Source organism: Vulpes vulpes, chromosome 13, assembly GCF_048418805.1.
Source record: "Vulpes vulpes isolate BD-2025 chromosome 13, VulVul3, whole genome shotgun sequence".
Lineage (NCBI taxonomy): Eukaryota > Metazoa > Chordata > Mammalia > Carnivora > Canidae > Vulpes > Vulpes vulpes.
This window is the reverse complement of record NC_132792.1, coordinates 27,045,392-27,069,421: the sequence shown is the minus strand read 5'-3', so window position 1 is coordinate 27,069,421 and position 24,030 is coordinate 27,045,392. Positions and strand designations below refer to the sequence as shown.

The 24,030-nt window shown below is 39.6% G+C and overlaps 1 protein-coding gene across 1 annotated transcript in view; it reads left to right on the top strand.

Moving 5' to 3' along the window:
* The window catches only part of PKHD1L1 (PKHD1 like 1), a 151,598-nt gene extending 133,248 nt beyond the window's left edge, over positions 1-18,350 (top strand). The window contains exons 74-78 of the mRNA XM_025993358.2: positions 3,079-3,230; positions 3,649-3,795; positions 4,142-4,295; positions 8,380-8,640; positions 18,144-18,350. Coding sequence (XP_025849143.2) covers positions 3,079-3,230; positions 3,649-3,795; positions 4,142-4,295; positions 8,380-8,640; positions 18,144-18,154 — 725 coding nt within the window. The 3' untranslated portion in view covers positions 18,155-18,350. The remainder of the gene's footprint in view (positions 1-3,078; positions 3,231-3,648; positions 3,796-4,141; positions 4,296-8,379; positions 8,641-18,143) is intronic.
* Positions 18,351-24,030: the final 5,680 nt, after the last annotated feature.

Below are 24,030 nucleotides of genomic sequence, written 5' to 3'. Positions count from 1 at the left end.
AAGAAGCTCTTTTCTTCATAAGCTAAAAGTACTGTGGATATTTTCCTAAGGAAAAGAGTAGATCTTCGGAGATTCTGAGCTGTAGTAAAGTCACAGATTTACCCTAACAAATGCAAATGTGCAGGAAATTCTTTAATCCTTTGACTGATCCAGTTGGTGTCACCAGCTGTCATACTTTTCTCTATCCTACAGGGTAGGTGGTCTTCTCTGCTTGGCACAAGCTTGTCTTGAGGTGCAACTGAACTTCCCTGGCCTCTTGGCATCCATCCTCAGCATGCATTACCATCCATGCCATTGTCTCCAGTAGTCAGGCACAGGTCTCAACTAGGCACATCCATCTCCAAAAAAATGAACCTAGATCCTTGTCAGTGGAATCATCCAGCTAATGAAGCTTAAGTTTCAAGGCCTTTAACTTTTGCAGGTCATAGGAGGGACTTTTAACTTTCAAGACCTTGGGAAAAAGGTCCATTTAATAATGTGACCCAATCATTGTTACTATAGAAGTTGCAAAAGTAAGACTTGTCCTCATTCTTTTTCTTAAAGACAGCCTCCAAACTATATAAATTTTAGATTCAGAAAATCTGGATCTGCCTTATCTCTGTCCAGCATCTTTTTCATTACCACCACCCCCCGCCCCCCCGACACACACACACCCTCACCCCTCTGGGCTCTTTTACTTGTAAACCTGGGTACTGGGTGAAGTTCTTACCTTATTCCTTTAGGGGTCATCACTCATTACCCCCAGGAGGTTTGTGTCCAAGGATTGACCCAATGTATCTGTCACATACTGTTCTGGAATTCTACTGGCTAGGCAGACCTCTGTTCTATAAGGATTCTTCCCTTATAGAAAGGTAAGCCTGTGGAAAGTCTTTCTGGAGTGGAAGGAGGTGATCAACTCTCTTTGTTGAAACAGGAAGCATAGGCTTGTGGTGTAATGAAATCTCACATAATGTTCTCTATGCAGTCATAGGTTACTTTCCTTCATTGGCTCTGTACTTTCTAGTACTCAGAGAGTCAGGGCTTTTAACTGAACATAGTCAATTATTTTAGGAGTTGTAGTTGTTTCCATGGTACATACATAGACTCTCAGAAATTCCTGGTAAGCCTTTATATGTCATGGGGTCATACAAGACCATGTAGCCACTCAGATGTCCAAAGAAACTATCTTATTTCCTATATGTGATCTAAATTTCTTCATCCACAACCTCTTCCATCCGCTTATCCCCTTTAAGCAGTTTTATATTGTTAGATTTATCCATCTAGGTATAATACAGTCTAAGAACACGGAGATAGGAGCAGTCAGAGGAACAGGCAAATAGCGCATTTCTCAGACATATTCTAGGATAGAGTTTCCAGTCTCAAGGAAAGGCCTACAACTTGGCATAGAAGAATTTCACAGCAAAATATTGGGAAGTGGCAAGGACAATGTGCATGTAGTACTATTCTGGCTCTCCACAGCCTTCACATGGTGTTTAGATATCTAGGAGTTCTCAGATGTTGTAGAAAGGGATTAAGGACTTTGGTTTCTTGAGGTGGCTATCACCAGAAATGGACACCTTCACATGTCAGGTGGTCAGAGAAAACCTGTTAACAGTGCAGGCAGATTACACCTGCCACATTGCACCCAAACCAGTGAGGACAAGTTGTAGTAGTAGTCTGTGGATATGAAGCACCTTCGGGCTGCTACAAGGTCACACAAGCCCTCACACTTGGGAAGCCATCTGGAGAAGAGTATATGGAAGGAGGGCGGGGAAGGGGGCGAAGGAGAGAAAGAAATCTGAGAGTAAGCATTTATCCAGAGGGTCTGAGTCCACCAATAATAGACACCTGTTAAACTGACAGGACTGAAATTTCCTAAGACCATGATTATGTGAGATCATCTGCCTCCTTCTTCCTGAGCACACTGAGCATTATGGTTTAGCCTTGACAGAGGAAATGCAATGCTCATAGTCCTCAAAGCAGGATTCTGGGTATAGCAGGTGTTGGATAACTGTTGTCAGGAACCATTGTCAAGGCTTACTGTACTTCAAAATTATCTTGGATATTGTTGGTTTTTATTTTTTTATTATTTTTTATTTTTTAAAGATTTTATTTATTTACTCATGAGAGACACAGAGAGAGAGGCAGAGGGAGAAGCAGGCTAACTGCAAGGAGCCTGATGCAGGACTCAATCCCAGAACCCCAGGGTCACGCTCTGAACCAAAGGCAGACACTCAACCACTGAGCTACCCAGGTGCCCCTAGAGTTGTTTTTTAAAAGATCACTCTGACTACAATGTATGGAATGGAGTAGAGGAAAGACAGAATGGATACAAGAAAACCAGTTTAAAAGCTGTTTTAGTAAATGATGGCTTTGACTAGGATTTCGACAGTAGGGACAAACAGATCTAGAAACTGGTAATTGATTTTTATGGTGTAGGGGAGAGAAGAAGTAGAAAAAGGCATCAAGCAAAATTACGAGGCTCTGACTAATGAGTATGGTAGATAGAGGTGCCACTTTTTAGGTAGTGAGCCCTGTGGGGCCAGAAGGTATAAGAGGGCCTGCCAAGCTAGACAAAGACAATAGAAACTGCCTGTAGCATTAAAATTGACCTTGAAAACCATCAATGCCTACAGCAAGCAACAATTTGTGAGTAATGTAGTGTTAACTTCAGAACTTACTAATATACAACATTGTGCAAATTCAATGATACTAATTATCCTTACACTCCAAAAGTAAAACTCTATTTTTTTAAAAAGTGGTATGTGGTGATAGACTTGCATGATAGTGCTTCATGTCTCAATAAAAAATGGCATGGGAAAGTATTAAATTAACATTTTCCCACTATGCTTTCATTCACTTTTCTTGTATCTATTTTATCCACTTTTGGTTTTTCTTTAATTGCAGCTTAACATATTATGCTGAGTTCTCCATTTTCCTAATCTCATTCATATGACTTTGTCATGTTCAGCTCATATGTGGTGAAAAAGCTACAGGATTCCAGTATGTGGATGGAGCCGTGCAAAAGAAACTAAAGTGAAAAACTCTCATAATCCTATATTCTTATAACCCACATGTCATATTACTGTTTCCCCATAGGTCAGATGCAGTTATCTGAACTTCAAAAAATTGCTAGTTCTCTTGGACAAGCTGTAATTTTAGGAAGAACAAGTAGTATCATTGGATTTAATATCTCTTCCATGTCTATTACCAGTCCTATCCCCAGCACAAGTGATTCTGCCTGGATTAAGGTAAGAAAAGGTCACCAGAAAAATTCATCTTAGCTATTTTTAAAACATTGCTGCTTATTTCTTATTTTAACTCTTTATAGTTCTATACAATAATTTAGAAGGCAAAAAAAATAATTTAGAAGGCAATGTTGGCTATTTTTTTAATGTTACAACTAAAATGATAAAGCAGTTGAAAAAAGGAGCATATCTTCTTTAAAAAGTATTTATTGGTATAAAATGTGCTATGCTGTGATTATTTAGAACAGTGCTTCACAAATTTGATCCAGAGAAAATACTGTAATAAAATTAACTTCACATATTGAACATATTTTTACACTTATTATTACATATTACACTTAGCCTTGCTAAGAAGAATTTTCTACTGACTGTAATTTATCATGTGAAAACCACTTCATCACTCATGACCAATTCTTTACAGGTGACTGCCCAGCCAGTTGAAAGGTTTGCATTTCCTGTTCATCATGTGGCCTCTGTGTCCTCGCTGTCAGTGATCACTCAGCCAGTGGCAGCACCACCGGGACAGGCATTTTCTCAGCAGCCTTCAATAAAAGCAGTAGATTCCGATGTAAGTCATGGCTCAAAGCTTTAGTTGAGAAAAGAAGTTAAGCTATAAATTTTGGAGAGTGATCCAACTTTAAGAATCCTGGTCCACGGGCAACCTGAGGATTACACTGCCACTTAAAAGCTGAACTAATACCTATGGCTATAATCTTGCCATGTTTTAAAAAATGTTCCTTTCCAGTGGACTTGTCCCAGTGCTCATCTGTATTTGTCAAGTCCTTGGGTAGGGAAAGGAGCTTCTGCAGATTTTAAATTTGCAATGAGGCATTTAAAAAAATAAAGTTGTGCACATCTTAAAAAAGAAGCAGGGGAACAGGACAAATAAAATTCTCCACTACTTTTTCCTTCAGGGTAATTGTGTATCAGTTGGGATTACTTCACTGACTTTGAAGGCCATACTAAAGGACTCCAATAATAACCAAATCAGTGGTCTTAGTGGAAACACAACAATTCCATTTAGCAGCTGTTGGGCCAACTATACAGACCTTACTCTACTTAGAACAGGTGAGTGTACTATTTTGGATCTTCACATATATCTGTGATAGGGACAATTTTAGTTGAACAAAGTGTTCTATAACATTTTGGTTGATAAATTATAGAAACTGGAAGACCTTAAGGGAACCTGGGTGATGCAAGTCAGTTAAGCATCTACCTCTTGGTTTTGGTTCAGGTCATGATCTCATGGTTGTGAAATGAAGCCCCGGGGCTCAGCACAGAATCTACTTGAGATTCTCCCTCTCCCTCTGGCCCTTTCGCTTGTGTTCTCTCTAAAATAAATAAGTAAATCTTAAAAAAAAATTGAAACACTGTATTTTGCTTCAGAAAACATGCCAGATAACATCTAGCTTACAAAAATATATTTAATATACAAAACCAAGTAGGAATTTTTTAAAAAGGAATTAAAACAAGCAATTAAGGAGATTAAATAAGTAATCTGAAGCTATGCATTAAATTATATCATAACTCATATTTTTTATCCATTTGTGTACTTTTCTAACTTTTCACTATGCATTTACATTTATAATAAAAACAGTTAAGGGATCCCTGGGTGGCACAGTGGTTTGGCGCCTGCCTTTGGCCCAGGGCGCGATCCTGGAAACCCGGGATCGAATCCCACGTCGGGCTCCCGGTGCATGGAGCCTGCTTCTCCCTCTGCCTGTGTCTCTGCCTCTCTCTCTATCTCTCTGTGACTATCATAAATAAATCAAAATTTAAAAAAAATTTAAAAAAAAACAGTTAATATATAGATTTTCAAATTAAAGAAGAAGGATATGATAGACTTTTATAGATTTAATAGCCCATGCAAGAGTTCAGAGTTGGACTGAAGAGTGGATTCTAGGCTTTCTGAAAGCCAGTGCAAATGAGAAAACATAAGCATTATCATGATTCCACAGTGCCCATCAGGTAAACAAACCAGTTGTGGAGAATTATAAATTGCTCTGAGATCAGAACAAATGTCTCCTCTGAGTTATCGTACCCAATAAATCTGTATGAAGTGATATCTTCAACATTAAATAGTCATATATTCATTGTAATATTTCTTTTTTAAAAAACATTTTACTTTTATTTATTTGAGAGTGAGCAAGAGAGAGAGAGCATGAGTGGGGGGAGGAGCAGAGGGAGAGAGAGAACCAGACTCCCCACTGAGCAGGGAGCCTAACGTGGGGCTCAATCCCAGGGCTCTGAGATCATGACCTGAGCCTAAGGCAAACACTTAACCAACAGAGCCACCCAGGCACCCCCATTGTGATGTTTCTTATATTATCTTCATATAGGTTGATGGCATAACGTCAGTTGATAAAAACCTTTCTACTGAGCCCAGAACAGATAGGTTGTAGAGTATCTATTGGTGATAGATTGCAAAGTATCTAAAAGAGAAAAGTGGATAAACCGCTTATACCTGAGACAGGCTTCCATTAATCTGTTTACCATTAATCTGGGCCCACTTAAGACCTTTATAGGATCTAACTTCTGAAAAGTTATATTGGTACACCCCACTTCTTACCACTGTTATCTCACACATATATACATACTAAAGGTCAGAATAAAAGTAAAAATAAAGAGTAAAATAAGTAAAGGGAATTTTAACAATAGTCTGCTTTTTTCATATTAACTAAATATCAAAAACTAGAATCATTCCTCCAAATGTTTTTTCCTTATTTCTTGTTTCTTCTTACTTTGAGGATGCCTTAAACCAGAGACGTTTGGTCTGCCTGCTAGGCAGCAGTATCTCAACCTAGTGTCTGATGGGACTCAAATGTCAATGAGTCTAACACTGTGCTCCTAGATAATACCTAGAGTGTCCTATACACTGGCTGGTTAAGGGCAGAGCCCAATTCTTTAAGAGTCAGCCTAAATGATAGTAGAACGGGGACTATTTTCTGGGAAATGAGGTACTTAACAGGAACCCCAGGTGAGGAGAAAGTTGCCACTTCCCCATGAAAATGGACCCAAAAGTTGCCCAGCGGCAAAACCTCAACCTAGAGACATGTTCTGCAAACTACCACTTCCAAATAGCAAAATAACCAGGATCACTGGAGTGCTAAAGAAATAGTGTAGGCTTTTGTGTTTTATTGTGATAATAAAATATCATTCTTTTATGGAGTAAATTTTCCTTCATAGTGAAAGCTTCCCTTGGAGTATCTATCTGACCTGCTTATGGAGAACCACCATTGCTTCTAATCTCTTGCTCGCTTGCCTCCTGTCTTACTTTCTTACTTTCATCAAGTGTAGGGTCTCAGTTCCCTGGTTATGTATAGTACAGAAGACCAAATATAGTCATCTTTCTTCATTAGCTTTAGATCAGTTAGCCAGTTTGTAGATTAACCACTATAAAATTGTAATAACAATAAAGCACCTGAGAAAAAATTTTAAAAACATCATTTTTTTATAACTCCTTCTAGTAGGTAACCACCACATTTACTGCATGTAGGAAATCCCCTTGCCGATTAGACTGGAGCCTGATGGTGTGGTCTCACACCCTCTTCTATTTATAACTCTATAAAAGGCAAATCAAGGGCCACCCAGTTAGAGGAGGTATGGGTTGTGGTTTCTAACACAGAAAATGGGGATGTGAGAATGAGGTAAGAAAAGAGTAGAAGAAAAAGAAAGTGGTGAACAGCTGAGGCTGCATCTTTGAGCAACCTGGATAAAAATAGTATTACTACCGGATAATCACATTTTGGGACATATTTACCTAGCAACCTAGATGATCTACAGTTCTTGTTTCTGTTCTATTGCTGCATAACAAACCGCCCCCAAATCTAATGACACAAACAACAGCCATTTCACTTGCTCACAGTAGTGTGGGCCAGGAATTTGGGCAGGGATGGCTCCTCTCTGCTCAGTGATATCTGGATTTTCAGCTGGTATAGCTTGATTGAAGTCATATCACCAAGATTTTGATTCTGGATTTTATCTGGGTTCTTCCATTCTCCTGCATGGGATGGCATAACCACAAGGCCCTCTTGGGCTTTTTCATAGTACTGCAGGAGAAAACAACAACAACAAAACCAACCTAAATTCTTTACACAGAAAAATCATTAAGAAAAAAATAAACCTGCTGAAAAAAAAAAAAAAAGGAAAAAAGGACACTTAAATGTGCCATTGTCATGGATTATAATGGTGGCAGAAAATTCTATAGAACAATGACCTTCCATCTTGAAAGTTATAGAATGTATTGCTATTGTTTGTGAAAGCACAATGCAGTTCAAGATCTAATTCTATTCTCTGAGAAAGAAAGAAAGGAAGAAAGGGAGGGAAAGAAAGAAAAATGATTTTTTTAAAGGTTACAGAAAGAGAGAGGAATGAAAACTTTAGGTTGTGACAAGCATTGCAAACTCTGTGTGGTAACCACTATTAATGACAGCACTAATCCTAGAAGAAATTATGTCAAGGAAAAATATATTGTTTATCTCATGTTCAAAACTGTGGGAAGACTTAACATATGGATTAAAAAGTATTTGGATGAGCTTTTTATGTTTCATACTCTAAAAATATAGAACAAGTTTCCTCAACTTGTCTACCTGGGGAAAGAAGAAAGAAAGGGTCACAATCATGCAACACAAAAATAGCATCTGACTAAAAGGAAGTATGGAAAGTAATAAAATTGCTGAATCAAAGTGGAGAGTATATGAGTGATTGTTGTACAATTCTTTTAACTCTTCTGTATGTTTGAAATTTGAAGTTCTATCCCCATCTCCCCCAGCTAAGGCTGAGACTTCTCTGCTTCTAGGTCAAGTATCCAGGGATGGAACAGAGGTTCAGCATCTTCATTTCCTTTCCTTACTGCCCCTCATTTCAAGCGACCTTTCTCTAGTCCTGGGCACTAAGAAGGCATCCCTAAGAAGCAAATACTGATACTACAGAAAGAAAATCTACCCAGACTCCACTTGCCCGTAGTTGATGGGCAAATGGAATTCTGAGACCTTTATACTTGTTTTTACTTAAACCAATCTGTTTGGCTCAATTTATAAAAATACTTCATTAGGAATTATATGGTATTTTTAAGTTAATGAAAACCCAATTGGAACTGTGTAAAAACAAGTCATAAAGGCAAGTCATATTCCCTGATGGTTTTTCTTCCTAGGAAAAAATTATAAGATTGAATTTATACTGGATGATATTGTCCGGGTGGAATCTGCGACCCTAAGCCTACCAGCACAGTCTATCTCTAGTGGCAGTGGCGCCAGTGGTGGTGGAGGCAGCAGTGACAGCAACAGCAACAGCAAAGCACCAACTGTGGGCACAGCTGCCCAGATAATGATTATAGCGATTATCTGTCTGATGGGAAGAGTGCTGCTCTCAGAAATATTCATGGCCACAGTTCTGAATTTGAACATAAATTCAGGTAAGCATAGTTCACCGTTATGTAATGTATGTCTGTGCATACTGAGCTTCCAGTAAATGTTTACTGCCTAGAGACTGAAGGCATAACCACTACGCATAAATGGCACCTTCTGGGAACCCAGAGACATGGCCGTGGTCCTTGAGAAAGTAATAGCTTCAATGGTAGAGATAAGATGACTTCACAGGAAATGTGGCTCACATTACACAGTGGCACATGAGAATGTGGGCAATGGGAAGCTAATGTTAGACTCTTTTTCAGTTACAAGCAGGCAGAAGTTCGGCTCAACTGTTTCAGCAAAATTCCAAAGCAGTATCATTGACCTAGCTTGAGTCACATGTCTCATCTTGGGCCAATCACTAGGGCCACCAGATACTGTGTTCTAGCTAACCTGGCCTGGCTCACACGGACTGAAGTGCTAGGAATGTGGAGATGTGGTTCCACAGAGGGAAAGCAAAGTGCTAGTACCAGACAAAGACAGTGACTATTAGGGAGGCTCAGAGGAAAAAGTGATCCTTGTGGGCTACCATGATTGGGATAATGGTTGGTGTCACCCCTTCAGGAGCACTTTATTTATTTATTTTTTTAAATAAATTAATTTTTTATTGGTGTTCAATTTACCAACATACAGAATAACACCCAGTGCTCATCCCATCAAGTGCCCCCCTCAGTGCCCGTCACCCATTCACCCCCACCCTCCACCCTCCTCCCCTTCCACCGCCCCTAGTTCGTTTCCCAGAGTTATGAGTCTTTATGTTCTGTCTCCCTTTCTGATATTTCCCACACATTTCTTCTCCCTTCCCTTATATTCCCTTTCACTATTATTTACATTCCCCAAATGAATGAGAACATATAATCTTTGTCCTTCTCCGATTGACTTACTTCACTCAGCATAATACCCTCCAGTTCCATCCATGTTGAAGCAAATGTTGGGTATTTGTCGTTTCTAATGGCTGAGTAATATTCCATTGTATACATAGACCACATCTTCTTGATCCACTCAACTTTCTATGGACACCGAGGCTCCTTCCACAGTTTGGCTATTGTGGACATTGCTGCTAGAAACATTGGGGTGCAGGTATCCCGGCGTTTCATTGCATCTGAATCTTTGGGGTAAATCCCCAGCAGTGCAATTGCTGGGTCGTAGGGAAGGTCTACTGTTAACTCTTTGAAGAACCTCCACAGTTTTCCAGAGTGGCTTCACCAGTTCACATTCCCACCAACAGTGTAAGAGGGTTCCCTTTTCTCCGCGTCCTCTCCAACATTTGTTGTTTCCTGCCTTGTTAATTTTTCCCATTCTCACTGGTGTGAGGTGGTATCTCATTGTGGTTTTGATTTGTATTTCCCTGATGACAAGTGATGCAGAGCATTTTCTCATGTGCATGTTGGCCATGTCTATGTCTTCCTCTGTGAGATTTCTGTTCATGTCTTTTGCCCATTTCATGATTGGATTGTTTGTTTCTTTGGTGTTGAGTTTAAGAAGTTCTTTATAGATCTTGGAAACTAGCCCTTTATCTGATACATCATTTGCAAATATCTTCTCCCATTCTGTAGGTTGTCTTTTATTTTGTTGACTGTATCCTTTGCTGTGCAAAAGCTTCTTATCTTGATGAAGTCCCAATAGTTCATTTTTGCTTTTGTTTCTTTTGCCTTTGTGGATGTATCTTGCAAGAAGTTACTGTGGCCAAGTTCAAAAAGGGTGTTGCCTGTGTTCTCCTCTAGGATTTTGATGGACTCTTGTCTCACATTTAGATCTTTCATCCATTTTGAGTTTATCTTTGTGTATGGTGAAAGAGAGTGGTCCAGTTTCATTCTTCTGCATGTGGATGTCCAATTTTCCCAGCACCATTTATTGAAGAGACTGTCTTTCTTCCAGTGGATAGTCTTTCCTCCTTTATCAAATATTAGTTGACCATAAAGTTGAGGGTCCACTTCTGGATTCTCTATTCTGTTCCATTGATCTATGTGTCTGTTTTTGTGCCAGTACCACACTGTCTTGATGACCACAGCTTTGTAGTACAACCTGAAATCTGGCATTGTGATGCCCCCCGCTATGGTTTTCTTTTTTAAAATTCCCCTGGCTATTCGGGGTCTTTTCTGATTCCACACAAATCTTAAAATAATTTGTTCTAACTCTCTGAAGAAAGTCCATGGTATTTTGATTGGGATTGCATTAAACGTGTAAATTGCCCTGGGTAACATTGACATTTTCACAATATTAATTCTGCCAATCCATGAGCGTGGAATATTTTTCCATCTCTTTGTGTCTTCCTCAATTTCTTTCAGAAGTGTTCTATAGTTTTTAGGCTATAGATCCTTTACCTCTTTGGTTAGGTTTATTCCTAGGTATCTTATGCTTTTGGGTGCAATTGTAAATGGGACGGACTCCTTAATTTCTCTTTCTTCAGTCTCATTGTTAGTGTATAGAAATGCCATTGATTTCTGGGCATTGATTTTGTATCCTGCCACGCTACCAAATTGCTGTATGAGTTCTAGCAATCTTGGGGTGGAGGCTTTTGGGTTTTCTATGTAGAGTATCATGTCATCGGCGAAGAGGGAGAGTTTGACTTCTTCTTTGCCAATTTGAATGCCTTTAATGTCTTTTTGTTGTCTGATTGCTGAGGCGAGGACTTCCAGTACTATGTTGAATAGCAGGGGTGAGAGTGGACATCCCTGTCTTGTTCCTGACCTTAGGGGAAAGGCTCCCAGTGCTTCCCTATTGAGGATAATATTTGCTGTGGGCTTTTCGTAGATGGCTTTTAAGATGTCGAGGAATGTTCCCTCTATCCCTACACTCTGAAGAATTTTGATCAGGAATGGATGCTGTATTTTGTCAAATGCTTTCTCTGCATCTAATGAGAGGATCATATGGTTCTTGGTTTTTCTCTTGCTGATATGATGAATCACATTGATTGTTTTATGAGCGTTGAACCAGCCTTGTGTCCCATGGATAAATCCTACTTGGTCGTGGTGAATAATTTTCTTAATGTACTGTTGGATCCTATTGGCTAGTATCTTGTTGAGAATTTTTGCATCCATGTTCATCAGGGATATTGGTCTGTAATTTGGTGGGGTCTTTGTCTGGTTTTGGAATTAAGGTGATGCTGGCCTCATAGAACAAATTTGGAAGTACTCCATCTCTTTCTATCTTTCCAAACAGCTTTAGTAGAATAGGTATGATTTCTTCTTTAAACGTTTGATAGAATTCCCCTGGGAAGCCATCTGGCCCTGGACTCTTGTGTCTTGGGAGGTTTTTGATGACTGCTTCAGTTTCCTCCCTGGTTATTGGCCTGTTAAGGTTTTCTATTTCTTCCTGCTCCAGTTTTGGTAGTTTGTGGCTTTCCAGGAATGCGTCGATTTCTTCTAGATTGCCTAATTTATTGGCGTATAGCTGTTCATAATATGTTTTTAAAATCATTTGTATTTCCTTGGTGTTGGTAGTGATTTCTCCTTTCTCATTCATGATTTTATTAATTTGAGTCTTCTCTCTCTTCTTTTTAATAAGGTTGACTAATGGTTTATCTATCTTATTAATTCTTTCAAAGAACCAACTCCTGGTTCTGTTGGATCTGTTCCACAGTTCTTCTGGTCTCGATTTCGTTGAGTTCTGCTCGAATTTTAATTAACTCTCTTCTTCTGCTGGGCGTGGGGTCCATTTGCTGTTTTTTCTCTAGCTCCTTTATGTGTAAGGTGAGCTTTTGTATTTCAGTTCTTTCCAGTTTTTGAATGGATGCTTGTATTGCGATATATTTCCCCCTTAGGACTGCTTTTGCTGCATCCCAAAGATTTTGAACGGTTGTATCTTCATTCTCATTAGTTTCCATGAATCTTTTTAATTCTACCTTAATTTCCTGGTTGACCCTTTCATCTTTTAGCAGGATGGTCCTTAACCTCCATGTGTTTGAGGTCCTTCCAAACTTCTTGTTGTGATTTAGTTCTAATTTCAAGGCATTATGGTCTGAGAATATGCAGGGGACGATCCCAATCTTTTGGTATCGGTTCAGACCCGATTTGTGACCCAGTATGTGGTCTATTCTGGAGAAAGTTCCATGTGCACTTGAGAAGAATGTGTATTCAGTTGAGTTTGGATGTAAAGTTCTGTAGATATCTGTGACATCCATCTGGTCCAGTGTATCACTTAAAGCTCTCGTTTCTTTGGAGATGTTGTGCTCAGAAGACCTATCGAGGTGAGAAAGAGCTAGATTGAAGTCACCAAGTATAAGTGTATTATTATCTAAGTATTTCTTCAGTTTGGTTATTAATTGGTTTAAATATTTGGCAGCTCCCACATTCGGGGCATATATATTGAGGATTGTTAAGTCCTCTTGTTGGATAGATCCTTTGAGTATGAGATAGTGTCCCTCTTCATCCCTCACTACAGTCTTCGGGGTAAATTTTAGTTTATCTGATATAAGGATGGCTATCCTTGCTTTCTTTTGAGGACCATTCGAATGGTAAATGGTTCTCCAACCTTTTATTTTCAGGTTGTAGGTGTCCTTCTGTCTAAAATGAGTCTCTTGTAGACAGCAAATAGATGGGTCCTGCTTTTTTATCCAGTCTGAAACCCTGTGCCTTTTGATGGGGTCATTAAGCCCATTCACGTTCAGAGTTACTATTGACAGATATGAGTTTAGTGTCATCATGATATCTATTCAGTCCTTGTTTTTGTGGATTGTTCCACTGAACTTCTTCTTAAAGGGGAATTTTAAGAGTCCCCCTTAAAATTTCTTGCAGAGCTGGTTTGGAGGTCACATATTCTTTCAGTTCCTACCTGTCTTGGAAACTCTTTATCTCTCCTTCCATTTTGAATGAGAGCCTTGCTGGATAAAGTATTCTTGGTTGCATGTTCTTCTCATTTAGGACCCTGAATATATCCTGTCAGCCCTTTCTGGCCTGCCAGGTCTCTGTGGAGAGGTCTGCTGTTACCCTAATATTCCTCCCCATAAAAATCAGGGATTTCTTGTCTCTTGCTGCTTTGAGGATCTTCTTTTTATCTTTGGAATTTGCAAGCTTCACTATTAAATGTCGAGGTGTTGAATTGTTTTTATTGATTTTAGGGGGGGGATCTCTCTATTTCCTGGATCTGAATGCCTGTTTCCCTTCCCAGATTAGGAAAGTTTTCAGCTATGATTTGTTCAAATACATATTCTGGCCCTCTGTCCCTTTCGGTGCCCTCAGGAACCCCAATTAAATGTAGGTTTTTCTTCCTTAGGCTGTCGTTTATTTCCCTTAATCTGTCTTCATGGTCTCTTAATTGTCTGTCTCTCTTTTCCTCAGGTTCCCTCTTTGCCATCAACTTGTCTTCTATGTCACTCACTTGTTCTTCCACCTCATTAACCCTCGTCGTTAGGACTTCTCGTTTGGATTGCATCTCATTCAATTGATTTTTAATTTCTGCCTGATTGGATCTAAATTCTGCAGTCATGAAGTCTCTTGAGTCTTTTATGCTTTTTTCTAGAGCCACCAGTAGCTGTATAATAGTGCTTCTGAATTGGCTTTCTGACATTGAATTGTAATTCAGATTTTGTAACTCTGTGGGAGAGAGGACTGTTTCTGATTCTTTCTTTTGAAGTGAGGTTTTCCTTCTAGTCATTTTGTTCAGTGCAGAGTGGCCAAAAGCAAGTTGTATTGGGAAAAGGAGAAAAAGAGAGAGAAAGAAGGAAAGAAAAGAGAAGAAGAAAAAAGGAAAAAAGAGAAGAAAAAGAGAAAGAAAAAGAATGAAAGGGGAAAAAAAGGTGGGGGAAGCAATCAGAAAAAAAAAAAAAAACACGAAAACACGGGGGAGTATCTTCTGATTCTGTATACTGTAAGTCCCTTGACTTCCCCTGGAACTGGTCCGTCCAGTTGGTCTTCTGGGGGAGGAGCCTGCTGTGCTGATTCTCAGGTGTTAGCACTTGGGGGAGCTGCTCTGCTCCCTGCCTGGTGCAGGGCTCAGTGGGGGTTGTTTACCCCGTGAGGCCCCAGGAGGAACAGCCCCAGTGGCCGGGCCAGCTCTGCAGCCCTGGAGTCAGCTCCCGCAGTAACTCCTGGGCTCTTCGTCTGCAGGGCCTGGGGGCTCCGCGGCGGGGCCGCTGATCTCAGCTCCGGGCAGGAGCGTCCTCGCTGTCCTGGGCCCTCCCGGCCTCTGCCTGTCCCTGGGGGAGGCCGGATCCTGGGCTGTGTCCCGGCGCCCTGTGCTCCGGGGCCTGCGCTGTTGGATTCGCGCTCCCGCCCCGCAGCCCCCTCCGCGGAGCCGCCGCCCGAGCCCCTCCGAGCTGCTCCGGGTCCCGCCGTGCGCGCTGCAGCCCTTAGGGAGCTCGGCGCGCTCTCCCGGGGCGCAGGCGCCTGTTAGTGTCCCCGGGAGCCCAGGGGCATCCCCGCCCTCCTGGGTCCTGCTCCAACTCCCTGCGGGCCCCTTTCCGCCCGGGAAGGTTGGTGCAGCTCCTGCTGCTCCGGGACGGGGCTCTCCTGTCTTGGGGACACTCGCCCCGGCCTCAGCCCGGTCCTCGCGGGACCCCTCCCCCTTGGAGGCCTTTTGTTTCTTTATTTCTTTTTCCCCGTCTTCCTACCTTGATAGAAGCGCGAACTCTTCTCACTGTAGCGTTCCAGCTGGTCTCTCTTTAAATCTCAGGCCGAATTCGTAGATTTTCAGGATGATTTGAAGGTTATCTAGGTAATTTGGTGGGGACAGGTGATTTGGGGACCCTACTCTTCGCCGTCTTGCCCCTTCCCCCAGGAGCACTTTACACACAGGATTATTTAAAAAATGAATAAAATGTGGAATTGGAGGGAAAGGTACTTCAAAACAGGGACATGATAGGAGCAAAGCAAAAATGTGGGAGTGAAAAAAGACATCTTCAACTATCCATGTTCAGCATGGAATTCCTCATCGTCACCTTCCAAAGGGGCTTGTCTTCTTGGCACCCCATCAGCCAACATCATCTTTCTCATCGCTCAGGCTGATCCTTCTTAGACTTGTCTCTTGCCTTCAAGCTCCATGTCCCTTGGAGGGGCCCTGGGGCATCCATCTCTATCCATAATGTCATGTCTCCGTTCTTCCTTTAAAGTCTTGCTGCTCCACTTAAAACTCTTTCCTTTTTTACTTACTTGGCACACTACAGTAGCCTCCTAAATTCCCTGCTTCTGAACTCCTCACTTTCAGCCTGTCTTCCACATTGCAGTCATATTTATCTTCCTAAAGCACAGGGTCACATAGTAATATGTCCTGTCAAATCCTCAAAGATTCCTTACTTTGGGGTTGACTGCAAATTACAGTCAACCCCAAAGTCCCTGGAACCAGACTTGAAGACTGCCTCCTATGCCAAGTCATTCATAGAAAAGATTCTTGCTATACCACATATTCCCTCCATCTGGGCTTTCCTCTGCTCACCAGATCTGCTTCTCATGGCATGCTGCCCAGTCTTGCTCAAAATCTACCTCCTCTATCAGGGTTCCTTTCTTCCTTCCCACTCTAATATATTTAATTCTCCTTTTCCTTGTTCTCCCATTCCACTTTGTTTATACCATTATTATAACCTTTCCAGTGGTGTACATTTATTAAACTTAGACATATTCAAATCTATCTCCCTTATAAATTGTGAGCACTCAGAAGATAAGTACTACAAGCCATATTTATTATAGGTGCTGAAAATGTGCTTTAATTGACTTTATTTTTTAAAAGAAGTATAAGGCCTCCCTGCTACTTAGGGGGAAATGTTGAGTTAGGGATATTATAGGAAAATTGTAAAAAGCTTTGATTAGCAGATACTAATCAGTTTGCACTTGATCTAATGGGAGGAATGATGGAGAGTTTCTGATAGATTAATGAAATGAAAGCAGTACATAAATACGGATAAGATTTAAGAAGTTGAAAACAGTTCTGGAGATCAGTTGCACAGCAGTGTGAACATATTGCTACTGAGCTGTCCACTTTAAAAATGATTAAAATTTCACATTCTATGGACTTCACCCGGATTAAAAATAAAATAAAATAATTAGTATTGATTTATACAGAAATGATACAGATCTCCAAATCTCAAAAGATGATAAATATTCTAAATTAAAAGATACCTAGGTAGATTATTTTATTTGAGTAAAAATCTAAATTAAAAGAAGGATGGAATAATTTGAGGTAGGATAATAATTTAAAAGGATACTGAAGAATTTTGAGGAATAAAAGCCAAGACTAGATTTTAAATTTAAATATAGGCAGGGTCAGGATGAAGGGACACACTTCTAGGAGTAGCCGAACAAGTGGAGATTGGGGTTTTAAGGACAATGATCTGACAGAAATAATCCTTTCTTTCCTCTTAATGGCAGAAGTTAATTAGGATCCAACTGTCAAGGGAGAAGTGTGGTTTGCAGACTTCAGTCCTGGCCTCTTATAGCTGAATATGGAAGGGTAGGTTTGGAGCTCAGGGACTGTAGGTAAAGGACCAGGACACAAGTGATTGTATTTTTATGCAAGTTTTCTTATCTTCAGAATTCTAATAAAAGTAAGACCAGTTGTCCATTTAAAAATAGCATGACAGATATTGCTTAAGTTTGTTTCTTTTCAGAAGTATTACAATATAAAGTATAAATACTGTTCAGTATATCTTTGTGCTTTTTGTATTTCCTTGTTAAATGCATTGTTTTCTAATTGTCTTCTCTGACTTTCAGCCTTCTTGTTCCTGACAGCTTTGGGATGTTATAAAATTCAGAAAATTCTGTTTTCAAATTATTAGTAAATGATATTATTCCTGGTGTTTTCTTTAGGGCTTTTTTCCCAGGTAGAAAAGTTCATCAACATCTTCTCCTTGGCTACTAAATAATCAATCATTCTTTAATTAAAACAAAAGGTGATTTAAACACCATTATCCTAATCCATTTGGGCTGCTGTAACAAAATACCACAGATTGAGTGGCTTATTGACAACAGAAATTTATTTCTCACAGTGCTGAAGGCTGGAAGTCTGAGATCAGGGTGCCACTACCGTCAGGTGAGGACCCACTTTCCGGCCACAGACTGTGTCCTCACAGTGTGGAAGGGCCTAGAGAGTGCTCTGTTTTTTACAAGAGCACTAAATCTCATCATGATAGCTCCACCCTCAGGACCTAAGCACCTCCCAAAGGCCCCACCTCCAAATACCATCTCATTGGGCATTAGGTTTACAACATAGGAATTTGGGGGGTGAATGCATTCAGACCATGCTAACTATTAATGAAATCCAATGCTGGGATTTTATAACTTTGCATTCTGAATTAATATTTTATTTATAAGACAGTCACAAAATTCCACTAAATGGCAACTTGAATGTGAAAAATACAAAGTTTAAGCACCACTATTCTCTCTCCCCAGTTCTACAAAAAGATTGCATTGCTGATTCTAACATACACTGGTAAACTTTGAAATACTAATTTTTAAATACTACTTTGCCCGGTTAACCATACCATGAAATATTAGAACCGTAAAATGAATGAAACATATTTTAAACCACACTAGCTATTACTACAACTTAAAAAAAATATATTGTTTTCACTTTTCAGGATGCAACTAAACTGCTGTCCTGAAGGAAGGCTGAAAATAGAAATGCAAGAGCTGCTTTTTATGAGCTATTTTGTTGTAGAAGAAAACGTCTATAGCATTTTCAAGAAAATAAGCTGATCATATTTTTGTAATATATAAAATGTACTAATTAGCTTTCATCATAAAAATCAGATTTCTTCAAAATATAAATTTCTTTTGATTCCTTATATTTGTATGTTCTTATTTCATTACAAAAAAAAACTTTAAAACGTCTTTGATTTAGAAGCAGATATACCACCTCCAAGTTGCTGTACCTATAAATATTAGAACTCTTTATATTATTGAAAGAGATTGTCTAGTTTTGACTTACCCATCCTTAAATCAGATTGGAAGCATTTTGAATTTTTCTACGTACTGGGGGATCTGACTTCCTCTATCCATTCATAAAACTCTGATTTTCAATGATCTAAGTCATTCTAATTTCCAAGGATTTTGGAGAAATTAGATTTTTTAAAAAATATTTTATTTACTTATTCATGAGAGACACAGAGAAAGAGGCAGAGACACTAGCAGAGGGAGAAGCAGGCTCCATGCAGGGAGCCCGATGCAGTACTCGATCCCAGGATCCCGGGATCACGACCTGCATCAAAGGCAGACACTCAACCAGTGAGCCACCCAGCTGTCCCAGAAATTAGATTATTTTAGACCTCTTTCAGATTAATTTTCTGATTTTCAGATCCATAGTAATCCCATAAAATCTAGATTGTCCAAGATTTCTGAGCCTGCCAAACCCTGGCCACTATTCTAAGAAAAGTTTTTGTTGTTGCTGCTGGAATAAACTTTTGGAACAAGTCCAAACATTCTCAGCTTACCAGCCTTCCCACTCAAATTGCCTCTATTAGGAGTGTGACTTCCCTCGACCCCATGCTATACCACAAGAAAATACTTATTTTCAAGAGGATACTAAGGGAATGCAAAATAAGGGAATAAAATGAGGGAATGCAAGAAAAAAATCACAATTAATGTAGATAAATTAACCGAAGCTCTCATACTATAAAAATTGCATTTTACTCAGAAAATTCTAAAGGAAATGTTTAATTTTGAGAAAGAACTCTCAATAAAGGCATAATAGTCACATCCAGGGCAAGAAGAGCTGGTATTCAGGATGTACCTGATACATTCCAGAAGTAACACTGAGAAAGCATTGGAAATAGCTGAGAAAATTCAACAAAGCCCAGACCTTTCTTTTCTGTATGTCATCTCCTAGTATATTCTCCCCACATAATTGTTAATCTTGCTCAAGGAACGTTATAAACATTTACCAGGTAGCAAATCGGAATATCTTTGTATATATTTGGCATTCTGTTCAAACAAACATCTATTTAGTATTTATGAGATACCAGGCATTCTAGTGAGAAGACTACAGGGAATAAGATGCTGTCTCTACCTTCTAATAGTTCATAATCTAATTGGGGAAGTAGTCGTGGGAAAAGATCACATTGATGCCATATGGTATGTGAGGGCCATAGACAGAGGGTGCTAGAGGGGCACTTGGCTGGGGAGAGGGGCCATCCTGTGAGGATGGAGATCAATGATGCCCCGCTTCCAAAGATGATGCCTGAGATGAATGTTGAGGAATAAAGCATGAGATGAGCCAAGGAAGAGAGTCCTGGCGTAAGGTGTGGTGGCGAGAACAAAGGCTGGAACACCAGTAGATAGTGAGTTCCTTGAAGGCAGGGCACTCCCTTATTCAGCATTTCTTCCTGCCATCTAACAAAACATCTAGCATGAGTAGATCCTGATACAGTGTTTGGTAGACAAATGAAGCATGGAGCATGGGGGAAACAACAGTCTGCTGTTACTGGAGCACTATTGTGACATGAGGAAAGGCATGAGGCTGGCTGGAAGGAGAGACAACAGTCTTCTGTGCCATGCCATCAGAGGGGCTTGGATTTATTCTGTAGATCCCAGGGATATGGTTTTAACTAGATATTAAAATAGAAGTTTTGGCTAGGACAAATTTTAAAGGAGGGGTACCTCTCCGAAGTTTGGGGCACACAATGTGGATTGGTGTCAGAGTTGTTGCTGTTAGGAATCCTAGACAATATGGCTTTCAATAGCTTTCTGTCATAGCTGGCCACCTTTAAAAAAAGTTTCTTTGAACAATGCTGTCTTAGAAATTCATTTTTAATTAAAAAAATACGTTTTAATGTTAGAAGTTGACTATTTACTGGTGTATTAGGATTTTTCTATCCAGGCTGTGAAAAATTCATGAAGTAAATGTAATGCCCCTTCTTTGGTCAATGTAAGTAACAGAGGATAAGAAGGTAAGAAGAATACCTTCCTGTATTTCTGATGATAAGTAAAATGTTTATATCTTGTCCTACTGTTTCTACTCTTTTCTAAGCTTCATCATCTCTGATCATTGCAATGACTTCTAGATAGTCCATTGACTTTTACCTCTTCTCTATTTTATCCCAAAGTGCTACCTAGAATACTACTGCTACTACTAACAATAACAAAATAAAGATTCACCCCAAGTGCCAGATATACACTGAGTGTTCTCTGTGGGCTTCTTCCTTACAATAACCCTATGAAGCTATTGTCCCCTTTTCCAGATAAGGACACTTGAAACCTAAGATTTAATAAAATGCCCCAGTTCACAGAGCTTCCAGCGGTAAGGCTGGGATTCATTCTAACTCCAGACCCCAGGCTCCAACATTTAACTGCTTCTCTCACTTATCTTCAAGCACTGGAAAGTGTTTCATTCTAAAGAAAGTTTTCAGTAAAACATATTTGTGTTTAACACATATTTATGTCTAACTTAGACATAAATTCTCAGTTTATACTTTATGACCTCTGTGGCTTCAGACAAGTTCTTAGTCTTATTCTGATTCTTTACCTGTAAAATGTGGAAAATATCTGCCTTGTAGTATGCTATGGTATGTGAGGACCCATGATAGCATATATATGAAACTTTACACAGTGCCTAACAGCTACTGGCCCTCAGTAAATGGTTGTCACTCCTGCTGTTTTTACTACCATAATGTTGCCTATATCGTGTCAATCCCTGACCCAATAAACCATTAGGCTTATTACACCACAACAAGGTCTAGCATGTAATAAACATCGTGTTAATAGACCCTTAGGCTGGATACAGGGCCACCTAAAATACAGACTTCCCTTGCCATTAAGGATGACCAACTTCTGTGCTCTAAGTTAGAAAATCAGAAATAATCTTGTGGCGTATTCTAGAAACTTAAAAGATGGTTGTTATGCATCCCTTTGCCTTTTCTTCATCCTTTCCTGTTTTTCCTGCTGCATGGAGAGCAAGATGCTTGCTTGGACCAGAAAGACAAAGGCCAGCCCCCGCAGGAAGGGTTTGGAGTGCTCAGCTGCAAGGAGCTTGCGTCCGACAATGTGGTACCCTATCTAGTAGCCTCCGCTCTTACAGGGTTTCATTGTCACTTGGCAGAAACCTAAACCTAAATGATGTATCTCCTCATTTCACAAGATGCTTGAGGTAGGCAAAATTTGAAAGGAACAGGGAACAGGGAATTAATCTTTGCTATCCAGTGAGGTGGGCTGGGATAATACCAGGGCAAGAAAATAGTGTCAAATACCACATACAACTTTGAAGTTATTCCCTGTATCTTTCAAAACAGAAATGCTTAAACCTTGATATGAATCCATTATATATTTGGTTTGGGAAATATATACCTATCTGAAGCAGGTGAAGGGTCACAACTTTTTCCTATGCTCATCAGTGGGCATTTTCAGCTTCCTCAGGCTGGTACCAGCTGCCGAGAAGTGTTCAACCTCCAATGAAAGAAACACTTCTCCAGAGAGTAGCTACAGACACAGTGTATAAAGACTGAAGAGGAAAGGACCTGCTATAGGGGTAACAGTAGGTACTTGAATGCCTGTAGGCAATCTGACCAGCTGTAAGCCTCTTGCCTGTCTTTCTTACAGGTCCTAATATGCTACTCTAGTTATTATGATCAGATTATTATAAAATTAGAACAGTCCCTGTGAAAAAACTCCTCTTTCAGGAATTCTTTTCACTCATGACAAGCTGATTTTATTAGAGTTCTTTCTGGTTAAGGGTTGTATATACTTTTGACTTCTCTAACATGCTTCACACACACTATGCTGATGGTAAACTGTTTCATTAAATGAATGCATAAACTGCATGATGAAACTTTTCCTCTCCAGACTTCTCAATAAAGTAGTCCTTCCAAAATATTATAGAAATTTCACTTTATTCTGACATACTGCCTTCACATTTCAAAGAACAAATGTATAAAATTCACATCCAGTTAGACAACACTAGTTATGGTTGCTATGGTAATGGGCTCAGAGCCTAGGAGCAGGAAAAAATAATTCCTTTTGGGCAAGATATTTATGAATGTGTCTGGCTACATGGTAAGAGTATTTTCCTTCGGCTTTTCTTTAGAGTAATTTATATATTCACGCAGATGATCCTTTATGCATATAAGTTCTCCCTAGGAAGAGAAAAAATAAATATGTTTTTTATACTGAAAATATCTAGTATGGTTATAACATGGATTTAATTCTCACTTATAAAGGATTTAATTTCAGATAAAAACCACAGCAAGAAATATATATTTCATGATGAGGAGGTGAGTAATGAAATGTACAGTATATACAGACAAATGTTTTTAACAAAAATTGCTGGCATATCTGATATTTTAAAGGGCCAGAGGTAGTCACAGGGAAATCCAGTAGCAGCAGTTTGAAATTAAGAGATTAAAAGGCAACATTTGAGACACACACATGTCCACACAAGTGAATTTGAACTGATGGACAATAGCAAATCTCTCTTTATTTTGAACACATTTATTGTGAAGAAGCTTTAAAAATACCTAATCAGGGCAGCCCAGGTCGCTCAGCGGTTTAGCGCCGCCTTCAGCCCAGGGTGTGATCCTGGACACCCGGGATCGAGTCCCACGTCAGGCTCCCTGCATGGAGCCTGCTTCTCCCTCTGCCTGTGTCTCTACCTCCCTCTCTCTCTGTGTGTCTCTCATGAATAAATAAAATCTTTAAAAAAAAAAAAAAACCTAATCATACAGCAAAATATCAAGGTGACTTAGAGGTAGGAAAAGATAAAAATCAAAAGACTAGTAAGGACATCATTATGAAAATTCTGGTGTGCTAAAATGATGGACACTGAAAGAATGGACAGAACTTGGCAACAGACACTGTTATGAGCAAAATATCCCATAAGTAGTGAGAAAAAGCACAGAGAGGGTAGGGTTGTGGGTGCTTTCCTTGTAACAGCTGTTTTTTCACCCTCTGTCTTTAAAATCAAAGGGGGCAAAGGATGTACCAAGAGGATGTCCTCAGAGCATAACTTTAAAACTCTTCTCTTTTTTGTGTGTGTAACTAACAAAAATGTCTATTTCTGGTTCCTGGTGATAGAAAATTCACTCCTGTTTTCCTTGAAGCAGTATTCTCTCCTGTGAGCTAAAAGGAGGTTCTACTGAACTTGAAGATGATAAAACTGTCATTGATCTGCTTTGTTTCCAACACATTTTCACATACATTATGCCAGTTACTTTGCAAAATTAACCTTTAAGGCAGGAATTATTAATCTAATTTTGCAGATTAGAAAAGTAAGGCTCAAATGTATTCAAGCTATAGCTATAGCTGAATGAATTAGGCTTTCATTGTTGGTTCAGTGTTTCATTTTTTTTCAGTGTTTCATTTTTAAGTTGTCCATTCACGTACAAGACAGATCGTGTTGTATGTGTGACAAGCTGTTACTTGTGTGAATCTCAACACATTTACCCTTAGAAATCATAAATGACCTTACATTGCCAGATATGCTCAGATCAAGTCTCCTTAACTCATAATATAGCTGAATTGTATTATACCTCTAATAAC